The 22,964-nt window shown below is 43.4% G+C and overlaps 6 protein-coding genes and 1 non-coding gene across 8 annotated transcripts; 3 read left to right on the forward strand and 4 right to left on the reverse strand.

Annotated features, from left to right (window-relative positions):
* Positions 1 to 5,071: 5,071 nt before the first annotated feature.
* TRNAF-GAA (transfer RNA phenylalanine (anticodon GAA)) lies at positions 5,072 to 5,144 on the forward strand. Its single transcript has one exon. It is a non-coding gene; the product is annotated as a tRNA-Phe (tRNA).
* A 1,808-nt stretch (positions 5,145 to 6,952) lies between these two features.
* On the reverse strand, positions 6,953 to 9,125 carry RpL17 (ribosomal protein L17). The gene is made up of 3 exons (XM_017179415.3): positions 9,051 to 9,125; positions 8,713 to 8,803; positions 6,953 to 7,475 (listed from the first exon to the last, which is right to left on the reverse strand). The coding sequence occupies exons 2-3, from the start codon at positions 8,791 to 8,793 to the stop codon at positions 6,996 to 6,998; spliced, it is 561 nt and encodes a 186-aa protein (XP_017034904.1). The 5' UTR covers positions 8,794 to 8,803; positions 9,051 to 9,125; the 3' UTR covers positions 6,953 to 6,995.
* A 670-nt stretch (positions 9,126 to 9,795) lies between these two features.
* Positions 9,796 to 10,886, reverse strand: LOC108083590 (enoyl-CoA delta isomerase 2). The gene has a single exon (XM_017179450.3). It carries the CDS (start codon positions 10,634 to 10,636, stop codon positions 9,845 to 9,847), a length of 792 nt encoding a protein of 263 aa, XP_017034939.1. The 5' UTR covers positions 10,637 to 10,886; the 3' UTR covers positions 9,796 to 9,844.
* A 118-nt stretch (positions 10,887 to 11,004) lies between these two features.
* Positions 11,005 to 13,260, reverse strand: Ns3 (nucleostemin 3). Its single transcript, XM_017179449.3, has 4 exons — positions 13,050 to 13,260; positions 11,680 to 12,979; positions 11,408 to 11,613; positions 11,005 to 11,345 (listed from the first exon to the last, which is right to left on the reverse strand). Exons 1-4 carry the CDS (start codon positions 13,149 to 13,151, stop codon positions 11,115 to 11,117), a joined length of 1,839 nt encoding a protein of 612 aa, XP_017034938.1. The 5' UTR covers positions 13,152 to 13,260; the 3' UTR covers positions 11,005 to 11,114.
* Positions 13,261 to 13,434: 174 nt separating this feature from the next.
* Positions 13,435 to 14,825, forward strand: Aven (Apoptosis and caspase activation inhibitor). The gene is made up of 2 exons (XM_017179104.3): positions 13,435 to 13,659; positions 13,725 to 14,825. Exons 1-2 carry the CDS (start codon positions 13,631 to 13,633, stop codon positions 14,617 to 14,619), a joined length of 924 nt encoding a protein of 307 aa, XP_017034593.1. The 5' UTR covers positions 13,435 to 13,630; the 3' UTR covers positions 14,620 to 14,825.
* A 619-nt stretch (positions 14,826 to 15,444) lies between these two features.
* Positions 15,445 to 21,970, forward strand: LOC108083613 (uncharacterized). Of its 2 annotated transcripts, none has more exons than XM_017179485.3 (5): positions 15,445 to 15,586; positions 19,391 to 19,513; positions 19,577 to 19,768; positions 19,857 to 20,354; positions 20,423 to 21,970. In XM_017179485.3, exons 2-5 carry the CDS (start codon positions 19,391 to 19,393, stop codon positions 20,537 to 20,539), a joined length of 930 nt encoding a protein of 309 aa, XP_017034974.1. In that variant the 5' UTR covers positions 15,445 to 15,586; the 3' UTR covers positions 20,540 to 21,970. The 2 variants fall into 2 exon arrangements, with proteins under 2 accessions (XP_017034974.1, XP_017034975.1); XM_017179486.3 differs by having other exon boundaries at positions 19,580 to 19,768.
* LOC108083612 (uncharacterized) lies at positions 15,567 to 22,460 on the reverse strand. Its single transcript, XM_017179484.3, has 4 exons — positions 22,372 to 22,460; positions 16,863 to 17,016; positions 16,614 to 16,805; positions 15,567 to 16,553 (listed from the first exon to the last, which is right to left on the reverse strand). The coding sequence occupies exons 1-4, from the start codon at positions 22,377 to 22,379 to the stop codon at positions 15,951 to 15,953; spliced, it is 957 nt and encodes a 318-aa protein (XP_017034973.1). The 5' UTR covers positions 22,380 to 22,460; the 3' UTR covers positions 15,567 to 15,950.
* Positions 22,461 to 22,964: the final 504 nt, after the last annotated feature.

A 22,964-nucleotide genomic window follows, 5' to 3' on the forward strand; every position in this document is an offset into this window, starting at 1 on the left:
AATGATATGGCGAATTTTAAGGCTCAGAGACACCTAATCACAACTGTTTGCATTTAACACTTCTGCTCGTTGGTGATCATTATGTACACACTTACTTAATCACTATTATTTGGAGTCTCTAATGATCCGTGAAAGTGGTTAGCTCTTTATATGTAAAGAGCTAGGAAGGAGGGATTTTAAGGATCATTTTGTAGGGCATTATAATTTTAGTCAGAAATGAAGGAGTCATTTCCGAACCTATAAATCATATAAGTATGCAGTTTTTTTAGCCTAATAAAAACTAACACGGAACAGTTTTCTGAATTGAAATCAAAGCTTTTTTGGCTTAGTTGTGATCGATTTCGAATTCTGCTTCTGCTTTAATTGCAAACTGCAAGGGTATACAAACTACGGCTACCAAAGCTAGGTTTCATTCTTGTTAGAATTTTAAACTTAACACCCTGGCTAGATTTCCTTAAAGAGAACCTAGAGAACCATCACTTAGAAGAAAGTCTGCTTTAAAATTGTAACAACTAAATAAAGCAACTCTGTCTCCTTTAAGATGTTCTTTTCTACCTTTCCTTGATCTATAATCAAGGTTCCTCCACTCACAATACATACCTTTCCTCCGGCATTCTGTCTTAAACTTTAAAATCACTCATATACTGTAATTCTATTTCTTTTTCGCACCTTATTTATTTTAATTAAAAGGTCTGCGGTTTCGTTGGTTATTCCCCTAGTCTGATCGAGAAAATCCCCCCCGGAATAACCACTGAGGCATACACTTTTTGAAACCCCGTCTAATGCAAATACTGAATGCTGTAAGTAGTTCTTCTGACCATCGATCGATCGATAGCGTTTGGCACTGACATCGTCCCACACGCCCTTCGAGAACATTTGGAAGGTCCCTCCTGCTGCGTTTGAGCTGACACAGCTCAGTCAAAGCCCATAACACACATATTTGAGGCTTTCATGCGCTTTTATGACATGAACACATCTTTTCACTAAACAGTTTACTTGCTTTTCCAAGTTCCCATTTATCATCCACATTTCGTTGCTGGTGACGTTCATGTAATGAATGAAAAAGCATACATTTTTAATGATAATGCTGGTATAATCCTCACTGTAGCACTGAATAATAATATCAATAACTCAGTAGGAAGAGGGAGGTCCTGATTTAGAAGTCACTTACATCATCAAAACATAGTCTTCATGCCAAAGAGAAGTTCAAACATGAGTTACACATCCATCCGTCCCCGCTTTCCACACTGATCTTCATGAATAATAATAGGACACTCTGAGAGATAGATCGAATAACATTCAGCTTAAGACATTGTCCTGACTGATGTCCAAAAAGTTTGATATAATATATTTAGGTGGTAAACGGGCAATCACAACACTCATCAAACAGATCAGAAATGCTATAAATCACTACAAAAGCAGAAAGTCATATGATCGTTAACATATGTCAGATAAGTTGAGCTTGATCTTGGTAAGATATCCTTGTTTGGCTGAGAGATAACACAGCAGATGAGCATGAGGAATATGGTGGCTTCCTTGATTTAATGGCTTGTAAAACCACAGCTGTGTTATCAGAACTTCCTGTAGTCTCATGAAGATCAGCACATCACATCCCAATAACAAAGATCTGATTATCCAAGAAAGGCACCCAACACGTCTTGCTCATATGCTTCCGACATAGGCTTCAGCATGCTTAGGTCATCTGAATATTTCACATGATGCACATTTGAGCAAATATTATAAGCTTTAACAAAACCAAATACAAAATGCCCTGATCATCTGTTGAGTCTTCGATCTTTGAAAAACAGTAACCCAATCATAACCATATGACGCGTTAATGCAAAGGTCCTTGAAGCTCATCTCCTTGATGAGATCTCTTGAACCCTTCTTCATTGTCTTGTTAACAAATATTGCTACATTTCAATATTTGGTCATGACTTATGCTCTACTTTGACAGATGTCCAAAAACCCTCAAATTCCATTTGATTATTTCTGCTGATCTGATGGGATCTGTCAATCCAACTCAGTCAGATTTTCATAAATCCTTCATTTTTTTATATTCTTCAAACTCTCTTTACTAATTGTTAAGAAATAATAACATATAAGCGACATCTCTTGATCATGATCATTCTCTTGCCCTTGATCCCGCACATCTCTGCAGATTCATAGTTGTGTAGATTTGTTTGTTTCTCTGCTCTTGCCCAGCGAAAACAAGCGAATCACCACAAAAAAAAACATAATAAAACAAGAAAGAAAGCTATCTTTGGCCAGCCAAAGTTTGTATACCCTTGCAGGTAACAATTAAAATATATCATAGCTAAGCCAAAAATGCATTAATTTCGATTCGGAAAGCAGTTTTGTGTTAGTTTTTATTAATTTAAAAAAACTGCATACCAAATTTCAAATTTTAAGAAATCAAAATTTTTGGCCATTTTTGCTCATTTTAATGATGTAACCCCTTATCAAATTTTGCAAAAATGGCCAAAAAATCGATTTCTTCCGGACATATCTAGAAAAATTCGCATGTTAATGCTGATCAAGAATATATATGGTTTATGGGGTCGGAAATGATTCCTTGACTTAGAAAAATATTATTTTGTATTATAAAATTTGATTTTTTATATTAAAAAACTTCTTGATTTTTTTTTTTAATTAAAAATATCATAACTCGGCCAAAAGAGCATTAATTTTAAATCGGAAAACTGTTCTGTGCTAGATTTTCTACAGTTAATAAATCTGCATACTTCATTTAAAAATTTTGAAAATTCAATTTTTTATCAAAATCAAAAATTTTCCAAAAATGGCCAAAAAATCGATTTCTTCCTGACATATCTAGAAAGATTCCCCTGTTGATGCTGATCAAGAATATATATACTTTATAGGGTCGGAAAGGTCTCCATCACTGCGTTGCAAACTTCTGACTGAAATTATAATACCCTGCAAGGGTATAAAAATTAAAACCAGTTACCGATGATGGAAAATCCACGCATAATCGAGATCGAGACTTTCGGTGGATTCCCCCTATGAACACGCCGGCATCAGCGTCTCTTCAGGCTAGCGTCTCAGACTCTCTTTTTTTTTTTTACTGAGAGAGATAGAGGCAGAGAGAGATGGTTAAACTCTGAAGAAAGAGTTCTGCCAGTGATCTCTTGCCTGACCCTTGAAAGTTAAGCATAATTAACCTTTTAAAACCATAACGAAATTATATAATAAAATATTTCATAAAAAAATTGTAATTATAAAAAAAAAAGTTAGAGAAAAGTTTTGCCATAGTTAACCCCTTAAAATCATGTCGAAATTTATATGATGAATTCTTTCATAAAAAATTTTATTATTTATAGAAAAAGATACTGCAAGCTAATATTCTTTCCTCTCTTATTTATATAGTATTCCTATAAATGTAAAAAATATATATACAAAAAATTAATATATTCAACACATATATTTGTGTATGATAAAATATTAAAACATAAACAAAATTATAATCTACTTAACTCATATTATCTATATTCGCCTTCAGTGGGTTAAGTTCTGGAGATGGATTCTTTGATTTCGGGGAATACATTAAAAAATCACCACAAAATCCAGTTCCCACCGATGCCTGACGTCCGAGAGACCTGCAATTTGGGGGGATTTTTTGTTGTTTTGCTGGCCCCGGCCTATCATTACCAAGGAAACTCAGACTCAGATATGCGTGCGTGCAATAAGATTGGCTGACTCACGGATCTCCTCCAGATCTTGCACACAGCCTCCCCTCGGAACCAGTTTCGTTTCCAATTCCATGGTGGCTTTCAAGCTTTTTGTTTTTGACTCTTTTGCAGGTGTTTTTGTGTTTCTCTTTCGGGTGATATTTTTCTCGACGCTTAGTGGGTGTTGTTTTTCGTTGGGGTCTTGGTCAGCCTAGCTGCTGCTGCTGCTGTGACGTAGCTAGTGGGTGGCTCGGTGGCGTCGGTGGAGTGTCAAGTTCGAATAGCTTTGTTCGCAGCCTGGGTTCTATTTAGTTCTTGTTTTGCTTGAACGCCCACGAGCGGCGCAAGCGGGCTTGCTTTCAAGGCAGCGCTCGGTTGGCAGCTCCAGTTAAGTGCCGCTGGGTGGAACCGGATCCTTGGACTAACTGTGTGCGGACCCACTAAGCCCACTAACGGACTAAGCCACGTCGACCGACGGCGCTGAAGGCACGTGCAACGCGACAGTTAGCCAGAGTTTTTCGACACTTGACCTCAACAGATGGAAATCGAAATCCGATGGAATGCTGCCGCTGGCCCGACGACGGCGACACCTGCAATTAGGCATGAATCATGAATAAATTTCCGAATGGACTCTAAAAATACTCAACGTTTTGGCGAATTTAATGCCAAAATTTCAGGGTACAATAAGCGATTTAGCAAAGAACCCGGGCAATCTCCTTTGATGCCGGTAGAGAGGGAGAGAGAGTTTGATGGCACTTCCTCGACCGGTTTGGTGTTCCCCTTTCATTGTTTCGATTTTTTTGTGCATCCTCTGGAGCGGCAAGGGTCGCCTGGTCGCTAATAAGTGACTAACCAGAAGAAGGGACAAAATGTGGTTAGTGTCCAGCTAATTTTATGGTCCTACAGTTGAGCCTTATATGCGTTGTTTGCTTAATTAAAATTTTAAAAAAGAAAAATTAGGGATGCAAGTCATTGCCTGGTATCCTCCTGGTATCAGTGGAAGTTTCCCCTAAATGAATACAATTAAAACGTTGCTAATTTGCAAGTGGAATTTTCTTATAATCATCATTTGTTTTTCTCTTTCTGCAGATTCAATCTTAAGGCATTCCCACTATTTAATATAGACCAAAATAAATGATGCATATTTTTATGATTTAACTAAATTTATTTGATTTTAAATCTATGATGGGAACGGAGCGGCGGTCAAAGTGAATGTTCCATTGTTCAATGCCCCCTCTCCGGGTGGGATAATCTATGCATACGGCTCTGTGATGATGAGAAGATTTCATTTATTTAAAGACTAATTATATGACTATTGATGAACTCTAAAGAATCGGCGGCGGCTTATCTCATTAATTCGGGATTAGCTAAGCAGCACAAGGGCCGAAATAGCTCAGTTGGGAGAGCGTTAGACTGAAGATCTAAAGGTCCCCGGTTCAATCCCGGGTTTCGGCATGCAATTTTTTGGGTATTTTCATATAATTAATACCCTTGCAGGGTATTATAATTATAGTCAAAGGTTAAGAATATATATATGCATATATTCTTGATCAGATTCAAAAGCCCATGTTAAAATTGCCCAACATTGGTAAAAGACATTTTCTTAAATATTAAATTCAGTAAGCAGATTTTTTAAATTTATAAAAACGAAAACAAGGACGATTTCCGAATTGAATTTAATGCCATTTTAGCTAGTTCTAGATTTTTAAAAGTTTTGATTTTTGATTTTCCAAAAATTATAAGTATTTATTTTATTTATTAATTAATTAATAAATAAATAATTATATAAATAATAAATAAATACATAATTTAAAAACAATAAATTAATATATTAATAATTATAATAATTAATAATATAATATATAATTCCCAACTAGTTCTAGCATTTTCAGAGTGGTAACCCAGCTGAATGTTGGGGTCGAGTGGCAGAAGTAGGTGGTAGTGTGGATGTGTGGCAGTGGCTGCTCTCTGTGTTGTTGTGTTTCAATGTACCCTCTCTGTTCTGTAGCTTAGTGCTACGGGTAAATTTTCTATTGGAGATAAAGATGGAGAAAACGAGCAGATATCACCGGAGAGAGTTTGAGATCAGAGAGAAATCAAGGAGAGATGGAGAAAACGAGCAGATATCACCGGAGAGAGTTTGAGATCAGAGAGAAATCAATGAGGAAAAGGAAATCAATCAGAGGAGGGACCTAGACAAATGTGAGTACACAAAATATTTATTTATAGCCTAAAGATCTCGTTCATCTAAACATTAAGTTTAAGCCTACCAAAATTAGCTTCCTTTCTTGCTTTCTTTTGTGATATATTCCAGCACTTACCGCAAGTAATCCTTAATGTTTTCTTATTTCTAACGATCCCGATCCTTTAGGCTATATATGGATGTTCTTGATCAGCATCTCAGCAGCAAAATGTTCTCAGTTTAACAGCCACCGGGAGGTAACTTTTGAGATAGTCTTCCTTCTATGCAAGGTATTACATAAGTCGGAACAGATCAAACGACTAGTATATTATAAAGCTGCCATATGATCGATTGAAAAATAAATAAATATAAATTAGAAATATAAATACAACGACTAAAAATTCAAATTTTTATGTTAGAGTTACAGTTTTAAATATTAATATATGCCAAAGAAGATTAGGCTTAGCTTTGCCTCAGAGAAATTTTCAAATGTTGACCGTTAAAAACAAATATAAATCACAGGGCCCTGAAAAATATGCCACACCAAAAACCAACCCGCAGACGCATTGCGAACTTTGCTTTTCGCTTTAAGCTCTGAATCCAGTCTTTTAGCGTATCCACGAACCAATGGTATATCTTAAATAAAATTGATTTAAGAGAATAATTCTTGTTTTAGTTATTCAAAACAAGGTGTCCAGGCCTTGGAGGAGATTCTTTCAGCGCCCTAATTCTTGGCAGTGTCAGCCTTATTATTTTAAGGATAGTTTTTTATGGTTCAAGTTGTTAATAGTATCTTAATAAATCCCTAGCACAGCAACAGAGAACATAAACAGGAAGCGTCTGGCATTCCAGTCAAAAGTGCAGGGAAAGAAAGCCTTCTTTGAATCCCAAGGTGGTAACCAACAATTTTCCTCTCTAAATTAACAAGAAAGCAAGGTGGTCAAGTCTCGCGCTTGTGTTGTATTATACACAGCCAACTCTTCTAGCCAATTTACAGACAGAAAACAACACAAAGGATGCACATTTAACTTTCTTTTTAGTTATATTATGTAAAAAAAAAAAAGATGGAGCTTCATTCAAATAGAGGTGACACCGGCTTGGGCGGCTCTCGCCCAGAACACATTTTATTCAGAACGCAACATCTTCTCCTTCTGGCGCTGCAGCTTCTTCTTGGACAGCTTCTTCTTCGTGGGCTCATCATCGGTGGCCTTGGAGACGACCTCCTCCTTTTCGGTGAGGATCACCTCGACATGGCATGGCGACGACATGTAGGGGTTGATGCGACCATGAGCACGGTACGTGCGGCGACGCAGGCACTGGGCGCGGTTAACCTGGATGTGGTGGACAACCAGACGATCGGCATCAAGACCCTTGCAGTCAGCGTTGGCCTCTGCGTTGCGCAGCAGCTGCAGAAGGAACTCGGCGGACTTCTTGGGCCAACGTCCCTGCGTGGTCTTCCACTGCTTGGCCTGGGCGCATCGGCCGACTCCACCGTTGAAGCGGCGGAAGGGCACGCACTCCTTCTGGTCGATGACGGCCTTCAGGTAGCGCTGGGCACGGCGCAGAGGCATTCGCTTGATGGCCTGGGCGGTCTCATGTGTATTCTGCAAGAGAAATGTCGTTTTAGTTGAAAGATCTTCATTTAAGTGGTGGAAAATGATAGATAGGAGGAAGGAATCTGTTGTTTTGTGGTAAACTATTTTGTGCCAAGGTTCAGGTAGAGACGCGGGCATTGATGGCCAACACGCCGCTGTTTTACAAAGGCTGGGGTTTGCTTTGGGCACAGCTTTTGGTACGATGATTCCATGATATGGAAGCCACCGAATTTAAGAACTGTGCCCGCACATGGAACTGATTCAGGTTACTCTTCACACAAAGCACATGGTAGAATATTTTGTACCAAGGTTCAGGTAGAGACGCGGGCATTAAAGGTCAACACGCCGCTGTTTTACAAAGGCTGGAGTTCGCTTTGGGCATAGCTTTTGGCAGGAAGGTTCCATGATAGGGAAGCCACCAAAATTAAGAGCTAAGCCCGCACAGATAGCAAGCAAAGTAAGGCACTGATTCACACAAAGCACATGGTTCTTAATCAGCTAAACTTTGGGAACTTTTCTATATACTTATTGAAACAATTCGTTCGTGTTAAATAGCATGAAAAGATTAAATAATTTAAAGTAGTTTCAATTTTCCACCTAAAGTGGCTAAAAATTAAACTAGTTTTATCTGTGAAAGTGAGAAAACGCATGTTTAACTTGAAATATTGAAATGTTTACAATATCTGCGTCTAAAATTTGTCATATTAATCCGATAATTAATCCATAATTGAATCAATCTTGTGTGCTTATCAGATGTAGATTCCAAATGGCCTGCTTCTCTGTTGGATTTCTATGCAATACAGCAGAGGAAGCCACTGTGCCAAGCTACAGGTAGAGACTCGCTCATGGCAAGCAGCGGGCCTCTGTTTTAGCAAGGCTGTGAGGAGATTCGCTTTGGGCACACATCTGGGCGGAAGCTGTCCCCAGGAGGAGCAGCCACCAGTTAACGATGTGTGCCGACTTTGTAGGAACTACTAATGGTTACGGGAACGATCGAACTGTGAGCGAGATTTTAGAAGAGGGCGTCCAGTGGCGGGGACTGCGCTCAGCTGATGAACTCGTCCGATTTCCCCCTCTTGGGAGGGGGGATTATTCCTCTAGCAGCGATGCAAAAGTGAGAAGCCGCTCGAGAGGCGGTCATCCACTGATTAAGGCTGCACACTCTCTTACACACACACACACACACACATACAAAGACAGCAACCACAACAACAAACAATCGGAGGGGCGTCCTGGTGTCTCTCACCTTGAAATGCACACGTAGATTGGGTCCGCGCGCCTTGCAGGACTTGGCCACGTTGTCAGACTCGCGGGAGTAACGACCCATTGTTCAGAATCTGCAATATACGACATTATTAGTCGGGGCACAAACACTTCTCATATATATGGCACAGTAAAAAAATATATAAAGAAAACACAAAATTCGCCGGCGCTTTTTCGCCGCTTGCGAGCGCCGCTTCACGTAAATTAAATGGGCAACGGTCTGTAACGTTCATTAACTCGGCTATTTTTCGCGTTTTGGGCTCGCAAGCGGATTGCGCGGCGGCGATGTTCGCATATTAAAATAGACACGAAAAGCAGTACCTCCTTGTTGGTTGGAAACGAAACCGGAAAAGAACTTTTGATATAGGGATGGACGCGGAGCTGTCAAAACATGGCACTAGAGCTGCCGTTTCATCGATGACCCTATCGGCCATATCGATAGGTTGACCAATCGAATGTTTTTGGGCTATCGCACTACGTCTTGCGCGACGTATCCTCCAGGATACAATTTTAAAGAAGTTCAAGTTTTAAAAGATTTATTTTTTGTAAATAACGGTAACTGAAAACCACTGTTCCCATGGTCGCTGAAAATATCGATTAAATAACTGAAAGGCCAGTGTTTCGTCTAAATCAAAAATGTGAACTGCTAAATAAAACGATTCAGTAGTTTAAAATAATTTAAAATTATATATGTCTTGCGACTGTGTTTTGGTAGAAAATTATGCGGCTGACTTTTTTGGGTTGTTCCTTTGAGTGCTGAAAATATCAGCTAACTTGGCGATACATCGATATTTTCAGTAATTCAGTCGTTCAGTTGTCAAAGGAAAAGTGCCTTAATTTTAATTCGGAAAGCATTTCAGTTCTAGTTTATAAGCCTAACAAATCTGCATAATAAATATTTTAATTTAAAATATTATAATTTTTATCAATTTTAAAAATGTTTAACTCCTTACTTTTTCGATATATCTACATATGCTCGATCAACGCTTTCAATAATTGAAATAAAAAATCGAAAATTCGATTGCATGTCCGGGAAAGATTTAAAATTCAAAATGCGGCGTGGGTCTTCACGTTTATGTTTATTACTCTAAATCCTCTTCAGATGCTTTCTCCCCTTACAGCTTGGATCTGGCCAAGCGTCGTCCCTGCGCGGCCATCGGTGTGCCCTCCTGTCGCAGCTCGGCTAGCACGGATTGCCGCCAATGGTTGAGCAAGAGCCGCTTGGTGGCCATTAGCGCAGCCGATGGCAGACACGAATACTGATCCATGCGGTCCCAGAACTCCTGCGACTCGTTCAGCACACTGGCCACCAGGCCGCAATGGAACGCGGTCCTCGCATCCGCCTGCTCGCCCAGGTGGAGCAACCAGCGGATGTGTGGAAGCGTCCAGAAGGGGCCCACCTCTGCGCAGGGATCCAGGTGCGAGAGGGCGGGCAGAAAGACGGCGGCTTCCTTGGCATAAACCAAATCGCACAGGCTGCACACGCTGAGGCCCAGACCAAGGCATCGTCCCTCGACGAAGGCCACCAGCAGCTTGCGGTGCACCAACATCTTCTTGGCCAGCGATCGCATCACAAAGTTGGCCGACTTTTCGTGAATGTACCGATCCTCGGCATCGTCGCTGCTTACTGCCTGGGTCTCCTTTGTGATCGGCAGCTGGCGATGCCTTTTCACCTTTCCCTGCTCCAGGAGCAATGGGTCGTGCGGTCCCACGGATAACTCGCCGGATAGCACCACCACCTGGACAGTGGTGTCTGCATTGGCCAGGTCCAAGGCCCGTAGCAGTTCATAGACGGTGCGTATGTTCCAGCGTCGCTGGAAGTCAATGTGGAGCAGTCCGGGGCGGCGTAGCCCAACGCCCAGCTCCCTGAAGTTACTATAGCTCTCAACCATGGTCGCCGTCGCCATTGCCTCCGACTCCGGCTCGGCAACTGAGACTGACAAGGGACCGAGTGATCTCAGTGAGCATAGGCCGAGGCGCCGATCATCAAGCGATCAAAGTGCAGCGTCGCTGCTATCAGTATTCCTCTTTGCCAGGCAAGATGCCAGCTGCGCCTCCTTCATAATGTTGTGTGCGTGTGTGATGTGCGTATTAATAGAGGCGTCATGAAATGAATGCCTACCGCAAGCTGGCAATTGTCGAGGCCCCACTGGCGCGGGGTTATCGACACGTGACCGCCGACTTGGGGAGCTTTTCTGAAACTTGTTTGCTTACACTAGTTCCAAGCTATCTATTAGCCCTCACGGAGCATTACCTGGCAGATACATGGGTGGACTTTCTTGGGTTTAGTGTACTTTAATAGCTACTTATCTTTAAATGCTAATAATATACAAGTGCCTGGCTTCAGAAATAAATATGCTGGGGAATGGACACTCCTCCTCCGACTCAGTGCTCGTCCAGGTGGGAGAACTTTTTGCGCAGTTTCTCGCGACGCTCCTTCTTGACATGACGCCACGGCTTGGCCGCCGCTGCCTCCGCTGGGTCAGTGCTGGCCACCAATGATCCGTCATTGGCCAGGCGAACATGCGGAAAGTTTGTGCGACCCTTGACATGGGCATGGTTGGGTTTGTTGGAGAAGAACTGCTGGTCCAGCTCCTTGGACGTGCTCTTGTCAATCTGATGGGAGATTTTAATGTCAAATAACAGCTGTGTTTGTGCTTGATAAATGAATATCTCACCCTCATGGCCCGCTGCTGCTGGCTGGGCAGTTGCGACTCCTCGATGACCTTGCGCTGGCGCTCGGGGAACGTGTGATACTCCGTCTGGGGCACCGAAGGCGGACCCATGGCATAGAGCAGCCGCCCGTTGACATAGTCCTTGAGCACATAGCGAGCTGAGCGAGCCTGATCAGGCTGACCATTGGAGGTCATAAAGCCACGATTGTCTGCGAAAAAGAAAGAGAGGGAATGGCTAAGCGACAAGGCAGCAATCACAAGGCACCTGAACTCACATCCATAAGCTAGCAGCAGCTCTTCCGAGTGCGGTGGCCGCTCCATATCCTCGCCTTCCAGCGGCTTGGCTATCAGAATGCCGTACTTATCCTCAAGGACGTGACGCGGTATGCGCTCGCACAGCAGATTGACGGCAGGCACATGGTCGCGCATCTGGTCAATGGGCAGGATGCCGTTGAGCAGCATGTCCGCCTTGGTCAGAACGAAGCTGGGCATTACCAAGCCGGGACAGTCGCAGAGCAGGATGTCCTTGTCCAGAAAGAGCGTCTGGAAGCGCTTGGTCTTGCCGGGTGTGGCCGAAACGGACACCTTCTTGACGGTCATAAGCGAGTTTATCGTGCTGCTCTTGCCCACATTGGGATAGCCCACCATGCCGATGGTCACGTGCTGCTCCGTGTGCCGCGGCCCAGTGTAAATGTGGCGCAGGAACTCGATGAGCTCCAGGCGGGACAGCAGACGGGAACTGTTCTTGTCACTCGGCAGACGCGGCAGCTGCTGCTGCTCCTTCTCCTCCTTGTCCACCTTCAGCTTTCGCTCGATGGCGTCTAGTGTGTCCTCTACCTTGTCCAGCGACTGGGAAATCTCCTCGGCGGCCTCGCGCAGCTGCTGCACCTCCGAGAAAGAATCATGGCGCGTGGCTTCCGCCTCCCGCTTCAGCTCCTCCTCGACCAAAGTGGCGGAGTAGAAGGCCGTTCGGATGCCCTCGCTGTCAAAGTATTCCGCCCAATGGCGACGCTGCTCCGCCGTGAGCAAATCCGATTTGTTCACCAGGATCATGTTCATCTTGCTGGGCTCCACCTCCTTAACGTAGCGCTCCAAATCGACGCTGCGGAAGAGCAGTGGATTGCGAGCATCCACAATCTGAACAACGACATCCGAACGCTCCACCACGCGCCACAGCTGGCGCCAGAACTCCAGATTTTTCTCGTACGGCGTCATCAGAATCTCCTCGTCCTCCTGCAGCAGGGCCAGGTCGCGACGCCAGTTGAGAAAGGCCTCGTTCTCGGCCCGCTCCAGCTCTTCGGCGCTCGTCTCCTTGTCCCATTTGGGGCGGCGCGGTATCTTCAGCTGGGCGCGGTGCTCGTCGTGCTTCTGATGCATCCGCTGCTCCTGCGTCTTGCTCAGCAGTCCCACTCGCTGCTTGGGATTCACAAACGTAATGTTGAGCTTCTCGGCCTGGAACTCGGTGCCGGCCAGCTCGGCGGTGCGCAGAAAGGCCTGGAACGAGGACTCCTCGGTGACGGACGACAGGTTGAGGCGACCCCAGTCGTAGCCATCCTGCAGCTCGGTGGTGTGCAGCTGCATAAAAACCCAAGACGAGGTGGTAAATTTACGTTTTTAAGTAGGAATTTTTCTTCTACGCACTTACCATCGTGTCGTTGTCCACCTTGCGGCGGGGCGTGTGACCGAACCGATCCTTGATCAGCTGACGGCCCAGGTTGGGCGTGGAGCCCTTGTTTTTCTTTCCCATTCTAAGTGGCGAGGCCGAGAAAGGAGAAATACGTACAAATATTTGTGAATTTAACAAAATAAAAACACGTGCGATTGGCGGCAGTGTGACCGTCGCTTGAGTGTTGAAAAATACCAGAAAATGTAAAGCTCTTTTGCAGCTGTTCTGTCTGCCCGCGGGCAGGGCTGTCAAGTCGCCATATCTTACTTTATTTATAAATTGTATAAAGACATAAATTCACTGTATATAAAATGTATTTAAATATTTGTATCCTTTGATTTTGCTTTTAAATTTTGAATCTTTTTTATTGTACTTCATTTTACGTGTTTTTTTTTTCATTTAACAAAAACAGCTAATAAGTTTTTTCGCCAACATTTGGCAACACTGCTTGCACAGCAACAACAAACCGAGCAAAAGGTGTAAACAAACCGATTTGGAGTCGCGGAATTCACCTGCCTTTTATCATCCCCGGAAGCCAGGCCCAACCCCCTAGCAGAAAAATGTCCGGCAAGGACGATCGATCCAAGGAGTGAGTTGAGTGCCGGACAACGTAACCGCAGCAGTTGCCCTTTAATACACATTCTGTGCCTGCAGGAAGCGGAGGAACATGAAGCAGTACAATCATCACCACAAGAAGGACCAGCCAAAGGGCCAAGGACGCTCGACGACTACATCTTCGGGTTCGCCACCGCCGAACTCACGGCGCAGCATGGTCGATGTGGCGGATTCCAGCGACGAACCGAGATTCCCGCCGCGCGGCAATTGGCAATCTGGGGGAGCTGGACGTAGCGTCCTGGCACCGCAACGAAACCGTGATCTGCTAAATACACTGCCCAGTGACACGGACGACGTGGATCAGCAGCATCTGGGCCTGGACGGGGCGCCCATTGATGAGAATGCCCGTGCCCAGCTTCGGGCGGGCGATTTCCAACAACTTGCGCAGTTCCCGAGCCTGGGTGGCGGCCACTTCACCTTCGGCTCCGAGCGCGAATGGAACAGCGTGGCCGAGGGCCAGACCAAACTCCACACCAAGGCCGCTAGCAGTTACTTCACCCTGAACCTAAGCCGACTGAATGCTGGCCTCCAAACGATTCCGTTTTACAAGCGCATGGACTACTCGGCGAGTATGTTCACGCGCCAGCAGATTATCGCCCAGGAGGAGGCCGCTGAGCGCGCAGAGACCGTTTACCAGCAGCGAATCCTACAGGATGCCAATGGCGGTGGCGCCAAGTCACGAGCTCCTTCAGCCAAGTCCACTAAGGCAGCTCATAGTCCTACACCCGCAATCTCTGCTGCGGCTGCCTCTGCGGAGCCCGATGAGCTCGATGAGCTGTTGGCCATGACTAATACGCAAATGGATATAAGTTCCGGTGGCATTGGACCCATTACCATGCCCATGCCCATGCCAATGGTGCAGCCGGCCACGCCCTCATCGGCGGCCAGTAAAAACGAGGTGGAACAGTGGCTGGACTCAGTCTTGGATGAGTGAACTTGGATTGATCTGGAGAAGATCTGAACTTGCTACGCTTACAACGCAAACGAGCTAATTGAAATCACCAAGTGCGCTTAGCTTTTGAATCCCGAAAGTTTGTTCCTTGAACTCTATTATATATAGTTCCAAATTGTCAATTTTAAATGAAAAGCTATAGCTTTTTTAATGTATACATTAAAGCCACCAAAATGCTTAGCTTTAAAGGAGGCTTCTCGTGTTTCTAGGGGTTATTCTCGCCTGGTTTCCTTTTAGAAGCTCCATGAATCCCCATCAATCATTAAATCTTTTAAACAGCTAAAAAAAAAACATTTAGGAAATTGATCAAATACAAATTACTAGATACCAACCAATGGACATGGAATGGAGCTGCTTTTTTACACCCTAATCCAATCCTGAAAATCAATGAAATTAGCATAAAACCTAAAGTGTAAATGGGTTATTCAAATTAGCAAAGCACGCAAAGTGTAAATGGGGGTATAAATGCTAGAAAACGAGCCCATTTCAAGAGCCACGGGGTCTTATAGTGTAGACGTGTCAGTTTCAGCTAATGCTAAATGCTAAAAACATCAATTTAATGGGATTTATTAATATATATGTATGTATAACTAACTCCCTTTAAAGTCTTTTAATCCATAGCCTATCTCAAGAAGTTGCTCTTATAGTTGTCGATCTGATCAAATTCGTAATTTCTGGAACATAATCGATAAAATTTAGATTTGGAAAATAAAAATAAGGTAGAAAAAAATCGATAATTATGACCCCATTTACACTGCTTTATACTTTAAAGCGGTCTGGTAGCCCCCCCTTCCCTTTGAAGTTTTGCAACTCTGCACCTTTGAACCTACTTCCGGTCCAAGTCAAAGTCCATTTCGTTTTTTTACGCTGTTCGAAACAGTTTAGTTTTTAAGTAAATTTTCAAATGGTGTTTAATATTTCATCAATTAACTAACTTTAAATAACACAGGTGAGTTGTATCTAATCGAGATGCTTCTTCAAATCATTCCCCGGGATTTCGCGATCCGCTTTCGTTTCATATAAACATTTTGTTCCGCAACCTGACTCATTTTTCATCGAAGTCTGTGCATCAAGAAGAATGCTCATTGGTTTTTTGAGGTTACAAATTTTAATTCGTCGTAATCTTGCATGAAAACTCGACAATTTATATTTCTTTCGTTGTGGCATTTTAAATTAATTCGCTCTTCACTAGTTTTTAACTATATTTCTTAGCAAAGTTAATTATTTGCGGAACACGTGCTTTTTATTTTATTATGAACATGCGCGAACACGATTGAAGAAGTGTACCCTCTGTCGACAATGTATGCGTATTTTTAAATATGATTTTCGTCCTCATGGGATTCCTCGGTTAAGGTTAGGGCCTGGGTATTAGCTTGGTAGCACTTGATAAGGTGGCCGTGCAGGACCTGCATAAGCTCACAGATTGCCTCCAGTAGCACTAGGCGCTCCTCGAGATGCCCCAGATCGCCCGACAGCATTTGAGGACGCAGATCCTGGACGATAGCGGTGAGCCAGCGAAACAAAATGGCAGAGTCCTCCTTGGTGAGTTCGAGCAGTTCCGGCGGCACGCCGATTTCCTGACAGAGTATCTGTCCATTGCCAGCGAGAGGCCCCACGATAAGGAGGCAGGAAATCAAGCGGACCACTAGATGTAGGGCATGCATATAGGACTCCACGTAGACGCGCGGATTAACCATGGCGACAACCAGCAGCAGAGCTGGACACGGGCGGAGACGGTGCGAGTCCAGGCCCAGGTCCGTCAGGCGGGCCAGCATGGCCCACAGCAGGCAGTTGGCCACCACGCGAGCCATCAGGCTCAGGGGACTGGCCACTCGGAAACAGAGGATAAGGTTTAGCATCACTTCCGAATCGCTGGCCTCCAACAGTCCGAGAATTTGGCTACACAGGTGGTGAACCTAACGAGAAACCACCAATTGAGAAACTAGGGGAAGAGGGGATTGGACCAGGGAACGTACATAGGTTTCCTCGGTGCAGGCCAGATACTCAAAACAGCGCTGCATGAAGAGAGTCCTCTTCACCTGGGTACTGGCCATATTCTCATGATGCAGCAGGTATACCATCATTCCGGTGACATGGATCGCGGCAAGTCTGTCTGCACCGAACTCTATTTCCTCCTGGCTGAGCAGATGGTCGAATCCGGCTATGATCTGCAAAAAGATACATTAGGTAGCAGAACCCCTGGGTGTCGTCGTCTCTACACCTACCTCCAGAATGTTGTTGGTGCCAAAAATGAAGTAGCACTGCTCACGGATCGCCGAATGACCCAAAGTCAGACGCAGTTGCTCCAAGCTGAAGCCCTGGGGTCGCACCATGTGGGCCATGAAGGGGCGGGCTTCTCCGGACGAATTCGGGCACCAACTGAATATGTATGTGTTAAAGCAATACAATTTAGCGCAGAAGAAAATACAGATAGGGAAATGCAGGCTGAGGTCCTGTCAAAGATCCCCTTGCAAATTAGTGGCATCTATCAAGATGTGTGTGCAAATGGCCAACGGCATTTTAATGAGCTGTGCTCCCCAAACATTTTGTCCCGTTTTCAACCTCAGTTGGAGGGCCTGGCAAGATGCTGAATTTACAGTGCGTGTTGCCTAGGGCGAACTCAATTTCCTCTACATATATTATTAATTATTTCAGATACAAAATGTTTATTTTTTCTACATAACATGTAAATATTATTTATTTATGTTGATTGTTGTTATTTTTAGGTTTCATTATTATTATAAGGTCTCACTGTATTTCACGTTTTTCATAGTGCAAAAAGCACGCCTGTGTATGTGTTTGTGCGTATTTGTGCTTGTCCTTGCGCTGCTTTCGAAAAGGCTGTGCAAAATGCAGATGCACGCGCGATGTGCGCATTTTAGCATAAAAGTCATCTAGCCTCCGTCTCCTGTTTCTGCTGCTGCTGCTCGTCCTGCTCCTTTTGCACCTGCCACGCCCCACGCCCCACTGCCGCTTGAAGTTTCTTGCGTACTTGCGAAATATCTGCTCATTATGCATTCATATTTTGCAATTACTTGCACTCACACACACACACGCCGAGACGTAAACAAACGGTTGGTAAAAAGAGCAAGAGGTGTAAGCCGGATGGCCATAACAGCAGCAGCAGCGCAAACTGTTAAGTTCCTGTCAACGAGGCTTTTTTATGTATGCGTGTCTCTCTCTATCTCGCTTGGCCTTTTCTTTCTGTCTTCTCCCTGTTTACTTTTTTTTTTTTTTTTGAGCGCTTGCCCCATTTGCTTGAAAATTTTCACAGAGATTTCCATTGAAATTTCCATATTCACATATTTTAATTATGCGCCGGCATGAAAAGATTAACAACTTTTCGCAGCCAAGTCACTGTGCATTTGTTCCCGTTTTTAATTATTCATACATATTTTTATTTACAAAGAGGAGCGCAGCATCTTACATGACCTCTTCTCTTCTCTTTTCTATGTTCTCTTCCCCAAGTAAGCAGTGCAAGGGGCGCCTCCACTGCTTGAACCACCGGCTGAAAAGCACAGGCACTTATGCAAATAAGTTTTTTTTGTTGTTTAGATTCAGATTCGGATACAGATACTGAGGCTGATCGGATCTAAATTAAGCCACAAAAATTGACGGCGACAAGTGCAAAAGGCCGAAACTCCCCTCACTGGCTCTTCAATTAGCCGCGATAAAAGCGCTCAATTAGCGGGGGCTTGCTTAGCTTAGCGAGTTGTAAATACAGTGGAACATCCCTAAGCCATAAAGATGATGTAGGATTATTATTTCCACTTACAAGTTCGTTTTAGTTTCAATTAAGGCGTATTCGCCTCGGGGATGTCCGACTGTGTGGCAACAACAACAAATAATAACAATCATTCCCTGCCGATGACGAACGATAATGACGATGATGACAAGTGGCGAGAGAGCCAAGCAGGAGCTACAGCTACCCTTTAATTTTTGGGGTGGACCTGATGAGGCGCTTGTGTGCGGCTTGTAACCAATCTGTGCATTTTACGCCTAATTTAAGGCAAATTGTTGACATAAATGTGTACACCCCCCACACTTTTCCACTTTTCCACTTTCCCGTTTTTTGGGCTTTGTGGCCGCAGGCATTTTGACAAAAGCCAACAGATTTTCATATCATTATGCGTTGATTTGTGCGGTTTTGGGTTCGGGGCGGTTCGGTTTTTTTTGTTATCTGCCAGCACCACCCCCCCCTTTTGTTTGCTAATGAAGTTGTTGTTTACACAAATGCGCCACCGAGTGGGTATTCGTTCATATAAGGTATGCAAATTGATAACCCAAACAGAAAAGCCCGAGATATGTCGTCCACCCACCAATTAGGTCCAACTTTTTGTCATCTGAATCCCAGAAACTTGGACCTGCCTTGCCCATTTGTCGCGACAGCGAAATTCGAGAAGTTCCTTTGAATTATTGGAATATATATAGGTGCTTGCCTTTGTTTATGTTTCGTGTTTCATAGGAAGTAAATGCAATTCAATTTCAAATGTTTGTTTGTGGGCATAATATAGCCAATAGAGCTGAATAGTTCTGCTTAAATCAATATATTCATATTTTGTCTTACTAATAAAGAACGAAGCTAAAAGCTAGGATGTTTTAAAAATATAATATGACCTGTCCGAATTTTCCATTTTTAAGGGTGTAATAATCTTTATAGCCTAAAAAATAATAAGCTTTTATAACATCAGAAAATAAATTAAGATATCTCTTAAGCGAAGACAAGCTACAATTATCTCTAATTTCTTCGCAGATGACTACCCCGGGACCATCCCAGCCTGTTGACTGCACCCTGGGAAAGCTGCGCTCCTTCGTGGAGCGCAGCAGCCTGGCGGTTCATCTGAGACACTTCAGCGAAACTAGCAGTGTGACTGATGTAAGGCCACAATTGGGTCCCATCTACGCATGGAAATCTGAAGCAAAATTTTTTAATCTAAAGCAGGTCGAACGCCATTTTCGGGTCTTGATGAGGGGCATCAAATTTTGGGAACTGGACCGGATGCAACCGCTATTCACTGGGCTTTGCATGCTCATCCTGATCAAGGAGTGCAATGCGGACAATCAATCCTACAAACGCAACGGTCTGATGGCTCGCTTCATAGAGTTTGTGGACTGCGTGCCACCCATGATTGTAAGTTTGTTTTTTAACATTAATTTAGATATCCAAGAAATCATTTCAGTGACATTTCCGTTTCCATATAAACTATATTTTATCCCAGGGGCACCAGCTAATCGAGAAGCTGCTGGAGGACCTGGCGGAGCATCAAGTCGACAGCGAGGCCAACCTACTCAAACTGGCCGTCAAGCTGGGCGACATGGGTTTTCGCGGCCGTGTCTTGGCCGTCTGTCTGCTCTGGTGGGTACTGGGTCGCCGTCTGCCCGCCCTGGAGATAACCATGCATCGCTTCCGTGAGCCAGGGGAACTGGCCGAGGCCATACGCAAGCAGCCGCCAATATCGCCCAGTGTCTGGCTAGCGCCAGAAAGTGAAGCGCCCAGCGAGACCGCAAAGGCACATTCAGAGTCGCTGCGCGTGATGCTGGAGGCAATGGAGCGGCTCCTGGATCTGCTGTTCTGCTGCGATAACGCTGATCTGCTCCAAGCTGGCTATCCAGATCATTTCTTTACACTCGAGGACAGTGACAGCGCTTTCCTCTCCGACTGGTGCATCGATTTGTCCAAAGAGCTGCCCGCCAGCATGTGCGGACCCCGTGGAAAGGTGAGTCTGGGGAACATAACTCGAATAAAAACCTAAACCGACTAGATGCCTCACATCTATCTTTCCAGTTTGGCGCATCCCTGCACTCTATTATCGGCATGCTTATGCAGGTCAGGCAGGCAAAGGTCCAGGAAGTGGATCCATCTATGATGGTGGAGGCCACCTTGAACGTGAGCAGCGATTAGACCAGCGATTTGCCATACATATGTATTTTTTTTTGTTTCTTTTTAAATTCCTGTTGAATTTGTTTATTTTTCTTTAACGATTAACGGTTTCAAGTTGAGATTTAATTCAAAATACTGAAGTAGAATCCCGAATTTACATTTATATATTCTTAACTTCTCGAACCAATCGAGGAGCAGCCTTTGGAAGACATTGCAAGGCTTCATTTCTTCTGAAAGCATATGGGAATATGCCAAGGACACTACTACTACGAATTAAGCATTAGAATAGATCTATCATCAGATCTTTCCGAGAGACAAAACAATCAAGGACACTAACAAGGATAACAAACAAATTAAAGCAGAAACCAAATACAGATTCAATCAAGGGTGGCTGCTGATAATGAATTATCAGAAAACTGACTAACATATTTCTATGCTACTAAGTGTATCAATCTCAGAAGAAAAAAAAACAAGTGCAGAACGAAGGAACAATACTTTATGGGTAAGCTGGAAGAACGAAGGAACAATACTTTATGGATAAGCTGGAAAAATACGAAGCGGTTAACGATATTCGACGATGACCTGTCTGTATTCAAAATATCAGATATATGCAACAAACACTCAGAAAATCCGTCGTGCCAGGACGGATTTTCTTTGCTCAAGAAGGCAACTACAAAACAAGCAAGAAAAATAAATTGCTCACCTGATGTTGACTGAACGAAATACACTTGACACGACTCGGGACAAAGATACATTACTACGAATTAAGAATAAGAATAGATATATCATAAGATCTTCCCAAGTGACTCGCCGGACTTACAACGATAACAAACAAATGAAATCAGGAAAGGAGAAACAAAATACTTTAACTTAGTCAAGGGTAGCTGCTCGTGGCTGCTAAAAAAACGCCTCGTCTATGCTACTAAGTATATTAATAGGGAAAATCTGAAGGAATTTATGAATCTAGAACATAACGATATCAACACTATCTAGTTTTAAAAAATATCCTTCGTGCCTGGATGGATTTCCTTAGCTAATCAAATCAACTAGAAAAAGGGGTTATAAAATACATAATTTGCTAAGCGGATGCAAACTGAACGATAACCGAAACATGGAATATATTGATGGGGGACATGAGACTACTCTCCGATAAATGGAACATTATAATATCGGAGAACCAGTTATTGGTACATATAGAACCGAAACTGATTGGATGCTCAACACTAAGATTAAGAGATTTCGATTGATAAGAAACTATCTTGTCTAAGATTCCCAAACATACATTTAAAACAATACTCCATTCTTGCATCTTAATCAGGATTCGAAAACTGACTGATCTACAATGCGAATACACAAATTACATCTAAAAAACAGGAATTTACATGAAAAAAAAAAACACATTTTCTGTCTTTTAGAAAATATATGTTAACAAGGAAATATACAAACTCGCAACATCTTATACATCGTTATGACATCTTTTGCTTGGAAATTTGTTGTAACTTTTGTATTTTGTAATGAATAAACGGCATTGTAATACAAAATTGTGGTAGTTTTTAAATATTTTTAATAAAAAAAAAGTAGACTGTAAAGGCACACAAAACTTAATATGGTTTCAGAGTAATACAAGTAATTGAGTTTTTAAGGTCACCTCAACATTTTAATACATTTGCAGGCTAATATATTTATTTAAATTAAAATATGGGGCCTTTATGCTCTCCATTCCACATATTTTGTCACTATAAATATTTTTTTGGCAGCCAAAATATAATCCTAATTCGCATCCATCCAGGCAAGTAAACAGATTTTAATTTTTACTAAACAACATACATATAATCACTTCTAATTCCACTCACTTCTCCATTGTTCACAGATTGTCCAGCAGATTGCAACTGATCGATCGATCGATCGATCGCTGGAAGCCGGCGGCCTTTGGAGCCTAAACTTATCTAGCCCCAAGAGATCGCCAGCCAACCTGTTCGGGCTCGAGGTTGGCTGTGCGATATCATCTCGGTTCGGTTCGGTACGGTTCGATGGACAACACAATGCGGCAGGGCACAATGCGGCAATTAGGGATAAAGATGACAGATATGGAGCGGGATGGATGCTGATCCGGGGACAAACAAGAAGCAAGTGTGGCACGGCCCGCGGCACAAACACAATTTGTGACAATTTTCCAACCGGATAATGACGAAACATTTTTTTAATCACAGAATGAAAAGCAACCACCAATGGCAGCGATAGCAGCAGGAGCAGGAGCAGCAGGATAACACGCAAATTTTCACACAATATGGCAAACATCTCCTTTCCTCTCCGGGTTCCGCCATTCGTCATCGCCCCTGGCCTTCAACCGGAAGTCAAGTGTGTCGAGTCGTGTCGCCCTCTGGTTCCCTCATAGTACTTGTTAATGCCTGCGGTCGGCAGATCTGGGGATCAGGAATCTGTAAAC

Source organism: Drosophila kikkawai, chromosome X (genome assembly GCF_030179895.1).
Source record: "Drosophila kikkawai strain 14028-0561.14 chromosome X, DkikHiC1v2, whole genome shotgun sequence".
NCBI lineage: Eukaryota > Metazoa > Arthropoda > Insecta > Diptera > Drosophilidae > Drosophila > Drosophila kikkawai.